We start from the raw sequence: 11582 nt of genomic DNA, 5'->3' as shown, positions 1-11582 counted from the left end.
GTCGAAGGTGTGTGTGATTGCGTGGAGCTGACAAATGCCTTCCACAATATCAAGCTCCACTTCTAGAGATGGTTTCAATCAAGTTTGAACAGCAGCAGCAAAGAAAAGCTTAAATATGCTAAAATTCTGAGGCAATTTTTTTTTCAGCTTATGCCAGACAAAAATATATGTAGAACACACCATTCAAATGTATTTACAGCACTGTACATTAAGATAAGACTGTTTCATTTGATTGTTAGTCAAAAGTCTAAAATCACCTTTTCATAGGGCCTGACTGGCTGTCTAGTAAATTATATCTAAAAATGGCACAAGAGCACTGATCACAACTTTCAAATTCAAGAGATCACTTCACAGAATGGGACTTGGCTAACTACAACAATAATTACTTACTACTAAAGTAGCAATTACCAATCTGCACTTCCTTTTGATCTGTTTGAATTTTATCCTTCAAGATTTCGTATAAATAAATCAGTGAGTGCTTCAATTAACTTTGTGGAATTCTCAATAAATATGCTAATAAATTAATAATTTAAGGAGGAAATGACAAAAACAAGTGTTCATGCCAGTGATTGAATGAGTCACAGCCTACTGTTAACGGGTATTGGCTTTAGTGTGTGGACGGCCTGTTTCTCTTTCCCAAGTGGGTGTAACTTTCCTCATTTGTGCACCAATCAGATGATGATAATTCTCACAGGTAAATTTCTCTTTTTGGAGTGTGGGCAGATGGGGAGGTGGGTGGGAACTCAGAGGCTACGCTCAGGGGCATCTCCTCCAAGGGGCAGTCCTGACTGGCGTCATGACCGCTGCTGGAATAGGCACTGCGGGAGGGCGGAAGGCGCGACCGGTGCTCCTCGCCACCCAGCCTGACGTTACCGTTTGCCAGGCGTCCCAGGCTCCCTCTCTCCTGGTAAGGCACGAAGGTGGAGAGTTTCGGGGGGTTCCTGGTCTTGCGTACGGGGGAGGGATGCCCGGGCATCCAGCAGGCGTCTGAGTGGCCCAATTCGCTGCACTCTGTTGTACAGTTTCCGGTCATTGCCACATCAGGGAGTGAGCGGATATCTGTGGGCAGGAGAGAGAAAACCACACCATCAGAGAGAGCTGCATAGTGAAATAAAGATCGGTGCAACATTCATAAAAGAAGAAGAAAAAGTCATAAAAAGGCATTTGTGAATAGAAATGGTGTCATCTGAAACACCCCATGAAACCCACCCCCCTCCTTGAGGTCTTTGCAGCTGTTGCTAAGCAGTCAGCAGCAGTTGCTATGTAGCTGTTGCTATGCACTGTGTAATGAGCGCTTCTGTGTGTGTAGTCCACAAGCTGATGTGATACATTCAGGAGATAGCATGCTGTGTCTATGTCATTAAGAAGTATACAACAGCAGGTTGTCTGGTATTCTGTAATACAGTATATCACCGTATTGTTAACATGATCAAAAACAACATATTGATTTCTATTTGCGAGCTCTGAATGGTGCTCCAGATACACGTCACCATGGAATAAGGACTACAGGGACGGACAGAATACTACAGACACGCATGCTGTAGGCAAGCAGAATTTGGGTACAAAGGGATGGGCTCGGTCCCTTTGGGCAAAACCACTGCTGAATGAGTTATTGATTGACAGAGCTGAAATGAGTTCCCCGCGCCTGATTATCATCCATTTTTTATTCAACTGTTCCTAATTAAATAAATGGGTCCATGACCCAGTGACCTCGTTTTAATGTACAATCTGTGAAAGCTCCAAAATAAGTTTGCCTCAACTATCTCTCAAACAGATGATAGGGCTTCTGAAAGTAAGGCTGCACCCAGAAACCCATGTATTTGTTTACCGGAATTGTGCAGCTGGCAAACAATAGACTTGTTAAGCAGTCCACCTGTTGACAAGCTAAACATACAGCCAAGATTAAATGGAAATACCACTCAATTTATCTTTGTTATCCCCCTCAGTCTAGGTCTAGGACAGCCAAATCAATGTCTGTGAAGAGAGGAACAGACAACTAAGATCCGTGAGTCTGTGATGTCCCCTGCATGTAAAGTTTTGATTGCTGTGATTAATGCATTACTGTAGTGCCACAACGTTGTCCACACCGTGAAGGAACACGTCCATCACAGATGCGCTGTCTCGTTTTGTGGCGGTTGGACAGTGTGTGAAGAAAAAAAAAAAAGAAGAAGAGAGAGAAAATGTATTCACGGGGTAAGCGGTGGAGGCTCGGCGCTGCACACACAACAAGCAGAAAGATGTTGCTGCATGTGAATGATGCAACCACAAGAGATGACGTATTAGAGGTGGTGGTGAGAGTTCACAGCTAATAGAGAAAATGCCAGCTTGACAGTAAGCCTATGAGACATACCATCAGTATTGTACTCATGACCACTGGCAACATAATTATCCCACAAAATGTCAGACCTCTGAGGCTGGAAAAACTGCATCTGGCCCACCAAGGCCTCAGTCATTCACATGGCAAAGTGAGACAGCTTGTCTGTTAGGCATAACTTAAAATGAAATGAAACTACCTATAATGAAAAATAATGGAAGTTATTTGCTCCGAATTAATTTACCTTATTTATGTCTAAAATATTCATTACTCATGGATAATCCACACACAATTGTCCCAATGTTTATTAAAATAATAATAATTGGAGAGGAAGAATGCATGGCTTGATCTATTGTGGTAGCTAATCTCATTGTTCCTGGAATCCTAAATAGCTGGATGTTTAGGCTTCTTAATACATTTACTTCACCATTGAACACTGTTCTGCCCCCCTTGTGCTTAATTATATCATTATGCTTAAGTGGCAAACTCTGTTTACGAGGCTAGTGCCAGTGAACTAAGATTCTTTTCAAATGAATGAACTACATTTTAATGCTTGATTAGGAAAGAAGAAACTGAATTTGGAGCTTTGAGAAAAGACAAGCAATCCAGGCATGAGTATGTGTGTGTGTGTGTGTGCGTGTGTGTGTGTGTGTGTGCACTGCCTGATGCATGATGATGGGAGTTTCATTTTCTCAGCTCCGCTAAGAGCGTTGTCTGTATGCATCACTGCAGTGAAATGGACTCTTGCTACAAAAGATGTTCATGGGAAGAGACTTGGGGAGAGGGTTGAGGAGTACGCTTCTAAGCACAAGCACAGTCGTGTAGGCATCTACTCCAAAAGGATTTCACACTTGATTAAAACCTCTCCACAGCTTCCAGGAGGTTTATGCCACACCAAGCGGCCTCGTGTAAAATTAGATCCACAACCACAAATCAGTCTATGGAGGGAAAAAAAGGTACATTTACACAGGTCTTTTTTTTTACAACACTATTTCTTTCTTTGTGAATGATAAATTGCTTTTATATGTGTGCATGCCATAGGGGTTGGCATGCACACATGAATGGTGAACTCACAGTTAGCCACAGTTTGCCTATTTATTCCAATTCAGTCCCCTAAAAAAAAAAAAGATAAAAGGCACAAAGATTAACACTGATTGCCACATCTTCACTGACGGTGGGGTTGGCAATTGACTTTAGGTCGACTGTGTTTTGAGAAAATATAATTTGGACTTGCTTAATGGAATGCCAGATAAAAGAAAACATGTAAAATGATACCATGCACCGGTGACAGGAATTAAGGCACATACTGAACCGTGCTCATCATCATCAAGGGCCAGAAAATCAGCAATGACAGCTAAATACACCGTCTAGCTTGCCAAAGTCTGCCATTTTCTTCCAATGGTGCCAAAGCACATATCGTACGTCATCAAGGAGAAAAAGAAAAGAAAAAACCTCTCTAATGCCAGGTATTTTAGTAGGCCATTACCTTGTCTGGTAGTGTTTAATCTAAATTTTATATGGTTTTATTTATAAAGTAGGTTTGACACATTGTGTGTTCTTACCAGACAATTTAACAAATAAGAGGTCTACATTCCACTACAACCTGTCATGTTGGAGTAATTGTTTTTACATGCTGTTGTTTGTGTTCTATAGTGCATATAATTCCCCCTCACACAGGTCAGCTCGCAACAGTCTTTCAACATGAAATAATAATAAATTGTTTATTGTTGTTACGGCAGCATGTTATGATAGGGTGTATCATTTGTGAAAGCGCAAGTTTGAACATTTGCTTGCTCTGACCTTTCTGTCACACTCAAATCCATCTCCACAAAAAAATCAATACTGATAATTATACTTTTGTGTCTGGCTTTTGCTGTGGCCATTAGCCATCTGTAGCTGTAGTACCCACTTACAGTGTGGCAGAATACTGTACTGTCTGCTCGCACATCAAAAGCACACTCCCACTCAAAGCTACAACGATCATTGTTTGAATATTTGCAGGACATGATAAAGCAAATGAGTCAACCATGAGGTGAAGGAGCAGCCAAAAGCACGGTGGGAAAATTGGTATTTTCTCACCCACTCAAACCTGTTTTCTACCTATACCTGAAATAAATCTGCTCACAGTCTGGAACAAACCCTTTAGAGTTTATAGTCTTGTATGTCATGGATGGCGAGCCAAGGTGGACAATGGAGAACAGATGGGCAAACCACAGCACTATTATGCCAGTGGCTGGAACAGGCTGACTGGATTTAGAGAGCTTGTGATTTGGTTTTGAAGAGCAGTGACTCAATGACATTTCTTCCTCTGTGCACACCAGCATTCTTCTCCTCTAGTCTTGGGGATAGATTGCACCTACACCTTTCTCCTTTTTTTATATTGGGTCAGTCCCTAATGCTTGCTTAAAGCAATATCGTGACAAAAAAAAAAAACACAAGACTGTAATTTCCACCTTCTTTCTCCTAAAGTAGCACATCAGCGAGTCACACTGAAGCCTAGCAAAGCTTCTAAAAGCACCTCCAATGCAGTAGCATAACATGCACAGTGCAGTTACAGAGTGGGGGTACACACAGAGCTTAACCCCCCGGCTGACAGATACATGTGAGGGGTGGGTTTGCATGCAGCTTGCATCAGTGTGCCAGTGGGAGGTGTTGAGTGTCTGAGGCAGGCTTCCTCATCGTCTGATCCCCTGCCCACGGGCATGGGGGAAGCTGCCTCTTCCTGAGATTTCACACTGCTCCTCTCTGTTTGATTGCAGCCTCTCCCCACCGGCTGCTTTCCAGCGTGTGTGCCACACTGCTATGATCGATGGCGAACAAATATGAGAGACCCACACCTCATGGAGGGATAACGGGGAAAAACAGCCACTATCGTTTGGGAGTGTGTGAGTGATATTAATGGTATATTCTCGGCCCCTGCAAACAGTTTACGTGGTAAATGACTAACAAGTTCAAGGAAACAAAAGGAAAAAGAAGAAATATCCCACATCTGAGCAGACATTAGTGTCTGGTGCTGGCTATCAGTATAATAACTGTGTGAATGTAGTCTGTGGTTGTCATCCTCCGTGAAGAAAAACAAGAAGAAAAAAAAAGAGGGTTTTGTATTTCTTTAGCTATGACATGTCAAGTCTTGTTATTCAAGTGCTCAGAACACTTTCTCACAGTAAGCAGAAGCTACAGTACCAAAACAATCCTTTTTTTCCTCCAGAGGAGCATTTTTAAGGGAGGAAAACTTGCTACAAGCACACAAACATAGTGTTGACATGCACATTTTCCTTGCTCAGTGCAATGGAATACAAACCTTAGATGCACACTCTCACATCTCAGGAGCAAAATTACAATGTGTAGGCTTGAAGGCTTTGTCACCTTCCCTTTAGAGAAAGTAAGATGTGAGAAATAGCTGCAGTTAACCATTTAGGTGCAACCCTGTGGTGTTATTCTGCAGGTAATTGGTATGGCAATTAATTTTAAAGCATGCTATGTGCACAGCATCACTTGCCTTCGCAGATAATCTTGTCAGACAAGTTTTCTTTTTAAAGTCTATGATAAATGCATGTTAATTCATGTTTTTGTGTCTTTAGTTTTAAAACAAATATGGTAATAATGCATTGACGCATCACTTTCTATAGAGATAAATAAGTGTCTGTTTGGTCTCCGGGTGTAGAGTAAATGGTTAAACGTTGAGCTAAACTGTCTACAGAAGATGATGCCAGGGTAAGAATTTGGTACCAAAGTTTAAAGAGTGTGCCAGAGTCTCCTTCACAGATTCAGTAAGGTCTGAATGTTCGGCTTCTTGAGCAGGCGAGCCTCTTGCTGACAAAGGCTGATGAGTGGACATGTCGGCCAGAGGCCTGTCAGGGAAAGCCGCTGTAGATGGTTCAGTGGGTGATGCTACACCTCCTGTCAGTTCTCTCACCATCCACCATTTTGTCTCAGAGTTCCTTTATTTGAAGACTGCCTTTTGTATCACTGCATTTGACAAAGCCTTAGCACCTGCTGACAGATCACGCTATGCACCAGCTCCTCCAATTGAGAAGTTGATATGCGGTGTGATATGTCAACCAATACTAAGGCTTTGTCAAACTGTGACACGCACAAGGCATTGTCGGATAAAATAGATTCAAAACCTTGGTGAGGAAATGTGAGGAAACAGGACTAAAACATAATATAGTTGCTTTTGTAAGTAATATAATCGTTTGTTGGCACACGGAGGTGTTTGTGGAATGCTTGTGTGGAGAACAGCTTCATGCCTCTGCCCACAACAATATGTCAGGCTCGCTGGCCAATTACTGACTGGAAATTGCATTGTGAACTTTAACAACAGGGTATTGATCAGCTTGCAGCTGCCAATGCAAAACCAAAGGAATAAATAAATATATAAAAATTAATTATTTCTCTTGAACATAAAGGATTCAGGCTTTTGATTATTATCCACGTCCAGTGTCAAGACTGTTCCTTGATTGATTGGATTTTAAAAAAAGAACACTTGGTCAACACCCACCATATAGCTGGATTGTATATGATCAATGTGCAAAATAGAGGCTGTAGTTAAAAATGGTTGTGGAATATCTGTAAACAGCGGACACTGTCAAGTCCTATCTGCATTCTGCCTTATATCTGCTGGTCACAGCCCTTTACTTCTCCCCTACTCTATTCTCTATTCTCACATACACAGTATTTTAATACAGCTGAATTCTCAATAAAACTCTTCTCATTTATATGGTTTAGGTTCTGTTGTCAGAAAATGGAACAAGTTTGAAATAGTGACTCTAATGCAGTCCATTAAGACCACATGTTAACTTCCAAGACATTTCCAAACTGCTGCTGTGCCGCTGCTCAGATCCTGACTTCATAACCGCAATGTCGTCTGACAACATCACCAAACTAATAAATTAAAGACACAGACTGTGCTGTGTTTTCAGCTGTATTTACTTATGAAATGGTTTCTCAGGGAGAGAGTTAAAAGCACCAGAATATCTGCCTTGTTTTGTCTCTCACATGATGTGCAGCCTCCCTCTGGGTAACAAACTGCTGCTCCACCTCTTTGCCACTAGACATATAGGGAGATACTGTAGAGAGATCATCACTTGTGACTCCCCCCAATAACAAGCGTTTTCCAGAAAAAGTTGGGTAGATTTAGCAACTTAAAAAACAAAAAAAGTTCAAATATAAAAAGTTGACAACACTGCATGCTGTGAACGCAAATACCCAAGTACAAACTGTCTGCAACAATTCATTGTGAAAGAGAAATGGCCACTGGGGAAATTCTAACTCAAACAAGTAAAGTGGCATTAAGCTGACCAATGGTGGAATGATCAATCAACTCAATGTCACTCAGTGACTCAGTCAGTCACAAACATTTGTGATTATAGTGCTGGCTCCACTTTGTGTCTACAGTTAATAAATGGCACTGCAGTGAAACACAAAATACATTTGATATGTTAATAAAAATCAATATTTATTTAATAAATAAATACAGATGGAGAAAATCACCGATCCATCCAGCCTGCGGTATATTATGTCTTGACCATAGACCGACTGTTGAAGATAACTTTACCTTGACAAGAAAAGATGCCCAAATCATTTTACCTAAATCTTTCATTGGAGCAGTCAGCTTGGATAATAAACAGCATTACTCTATATGCTGTGTTCAATCTCATATTCATGCAGAGAGGGCTTCAGGGACTCAGAGTGGAATGTGCATGTTGAGGTTGAAACGCATTAGTTAGACATCAGCGCCTAAATTTAGAAATTTGCATTTGTTCCTTGGGCCAATGCAGGTACTTTATTAATGCTGTTCATTTAAATCTTTACTGTGGGCCAAAACTCGGTTGATGCAGTGTGTAATACTTCACACAGAGATGCTGGCTTGGAATAACATAGTATTAGTACTTTTAGTGGTTGGTTTATGTAGTTTGTATATTGTGTACAGATAGTATGCGTACAATATCAATCTTTTGTCATGGGCCATTGAGATACAATCATAATTTGTACAATGACAACGTGTAATTAATATAAGCAATTGAATAATCAGGACAATTACTGCATATACAACATGCTTTTACTGTTTTTGTAATCTTATATCACTGGTAGTCATGTGATAACTTGGCTGCATAATTACATTTAGGCCCACTCTGCTCCTTCTCCTCCTCCCCTCTTTCTCTTACTCCTGAAATAAGAAACCACACATTTCCTAATTATGAAGCGCTGCACATCTGACAGGCCGCGTTACACAATGTTTCACCTATGTTCATAGTACACAGAAAGTTTTGTGGGGATTTTGGTCAGTGGAGCATCAACTCTCTACGGAGCGTAGAGGAGACACAGGCAGGGAAAGTACGCTGGTGAAGTTAAGACAGCAGGGACTTAAAACGCTGCTCCTGTCCATTTACCTGCTGAATCTTTGCTCTCTTGCCAACAAAAAGAATGAACTACTGCTCATCAACAGGACAAACTCGGACTTTTCACGCTCGGCTGCCTTATGCTTCTCTGAAAGCTGGCTCTGTGAATCCATCCCGGACAGCTCATTACAGCTGCCTGGTTCTCATCTCCACATAGCGGAGTGCATAACTGTGCGATGGGGAAAAACAAGGGGAGGTGGAATCTGCTTTTACATTAATGAAGGTTGGTGTATAGTATATGCCACAGCATCGAGCAAAATGTGCAGTCTAAACATAGAAACTCTCATCCGTGAACTGTGAACCTTGTTCTTCCTAGTCTGGGCTCTCCCCTTTCATTCTGATCATCTTTTCCCCACCTCAGGCCTGTGTTAGTGAGGTGTTACAATATCTGACTGAGCAGATAATCAGTGTGGAACACAGACAGCCAGACTTCCTCCTGATTATTTTAGGTGACTTCAACAGAGCAAACCACATCACCAAACAGGCAAAAATACAGAAAACACACTAAGAGTCCCACTACGGATTAAAATACCTCTGCTATTCCATATTAAAGGAGTCTGTTGATCTCTGCTCCATCTCTGGAAGGCATCCGGCCCAGACTGTGTGTTACCCTCCTGTCTGAAAGTCTCCACTGCCCAGCTGACCCCCATCTTCACTCATATCTTCAACAGATCTCTGGAGCTTTTAAGTTCCCTCCTGTTTCAAAGGCTCCACAATCGTCCAAGTCTCCAAGAAATCCTCCATCACAGGACTCAGAGACTCCAGGTCTGCTGCCCCGATGTCTGTGGTCATGAAGTCCTTTGAGAGACTGGTGCAGATCCACCTAAAGGATAGCACATGCCCCCTTGCCGGACTCCCTGCAGTTTACCAACAAATAGGTCAGTGGATGTTGCAGTCAACATTGGACGGCACTACATCCTGCAACACCTCAATTCTCGAGGGACAAATACAAGATTCCTCCTGACTGTGGACTTCAGCTTGCTGCTCTTCTTCCCCTGTAAACTCAGCCAGCTCACTGCGCCTGCCTCCACAAGCTTCCTGACAGACCAGAAGCAGCAGGTGAGGCTGCACCCATATAGTCAACACTGGCACCCCCCAGGGATATGTTTGCTCCCCACTGCTGTTCTCACTCGACACACAAACAAGAGCACCTCGGGAGACCCATCTGTTAAACCACTGAAAAAGGCAGATGACACAACAGTCATCGGCCTCATCCGAGATAGTGATGAATCCGCATACGGACAAGATGTGGAACAGCTGATCCTCCGGTGTGGTCGCAACAACTTGAACCTGAACATGTACAGACAGACTGTGGAGATGACTGTGGGCTTCTGGGTGACCCCTCCCCTGACCCCTGCCACCACATCACTATAGCACTTAAATATATGTGTCATCTGCGGAAACCTTTAGATTTCCAGGATCATTAATCTGCCAAGATCAGAAACAATCTACTCTGTGATGAAAACGAAGATGTAGCTACTTCCTGTACCAGTTCAAACTGCCTCAGGAGCTGCTGATCCTGTTTCACAACGCACAACATCAACTCAGTTCTCCACACATTCAGGTCACAAGACAAGACAAGACAAGCAAAAGCATTAACGTGCAATGAGGACTGTAAAGAAGATCACAACCTGCCCTGTGCCCTCCTTTCTGGACCTGTGCACTTCTGTAGAAATGTTTCATCACATCCTGGACACAACCGTGCTCTAAGTCCTGTCTCTGTTAGGTGATACAGGACACAACATGCCAAATCAACCAGACACAACACTTTCTTTCTACAAACCATCACTCTGTTGTACATTTACTGGCAAACGATCACTGTGCAATAATAACACCTCTTGTTAGGCATAAATACATGTATATTCTGTACATAGATATGTAAACATATGCATTATGTTAATGACCACCTACTGTATGCATAAGCAACCATCCACTCAGTATTCATTTCAGGCCTCCTTGCACTTTCCAACCTCGTGACACTGTTTCCCACTGGTTGACTTGTATATAGAATATGTAAAATAATATATAGCCTACTAAACATACATAATTCTATGCCTGCATATTGTGCCCATTATTGTTGTTTTGTTCCCGACTGTAATTGATTTATCTTCGCTCAGCTGGACATTGTTACTGGCGCTGTGTGCAGTCTGGAGATACATTGAGAGCCACTGAAAACTGGACACAAATTCCTCAAATATCCTTGGTCAACAAAACTTATTTCCTTTTCCCCTTCAGTTTTGGGTGTAATTTAATTAGAAAAGTCGACTAAACCCCTGTAGTGTGGGGCTGTGACTGGACGCTCAATAGTCTGATTATTATTTTATTTATTTACTTTTAGCCATTAAATGGAACTCCATTAAAGACTCCACACAGATAAAAGACGATGACGACAGGGTATTCATACCAAACTTGTTAAGAAAATGTTACAAATACATATGTAGCCTAACAACCTGACTGACCATGTTTTGCTAAGTCTCGTTGCAAGTAGAGTTGTACGTCAACAAGCAGTAGAAGACTGTTTCTGACTGTTTAGCCAATAAAACACATACTTTGTTTTTCGCTTAAAAACTGGTGACAGCTTTGAGATTGGAAGTGAAGATGGATGGAGCTGAGAAAATTAACACCAAAAAATACACACCCAAACCTTCTTTCTCCTGCTTGTCTGAATGTCTCTTTCTTGGCCCCTGCCTTTGATGCTTTCTTCCTGCTTTAGGCTTTAACATCTGAGGGGTATGGCCCTTTCTAACTCTATGGCCTCATACCAGTAGGTAGAACATATTTTATTTTTAAGAGCACAGGAGGAAAACAGTCAGCCCTTTCGTGAATGTCGGCTGTATTTAAGCTGTTAATTTTCTCAAACTGAATTA

General features: G+C 41.9%; 1 protein-coding gene across 1 annotated transcript in view; it reads right to left on the bottom strand.

Annotated features, from left to right (window-relative positions):
• Positions 1 to 688: 688 nt before the first annotated feature.
• The window catches only part of pcdh1a (protocadherin 1a), a gene marked incomplete at its 3' end in the record, with an annotated part of 77231 nt that continues 66337 nt past the window's right edge, over positions 689 to 11582 (bottom strand). The window contains exon 4 of the mRNA XM_083986613.1: positions 689 to 1059. Within this exon, the coding sequence (XP_083842739.1) occupies positions 689 to 1059 (371 nt within the window). The remainder of the gene's footprint in view (positions 1060 to 11582) is intronic.

The sequence above is a fragment of the Trachurus trachurus genome, assembly GCF_905171665.1.
Source record: "Trachurus trachurus genome assembly, chromosome: 14".
Classification (NCBI taxonomy): Eukaryota; Metazoa; Chordata; class Actinopteri; order Carangiformes; family Carangidae; genus Trachurus; species Trachurus trachurus.
The sequence above is the reverse complement of the archived record's forward strand: the minus strand, read 5'-3'. Positions and strand labels throughout refer to the sequence as shown.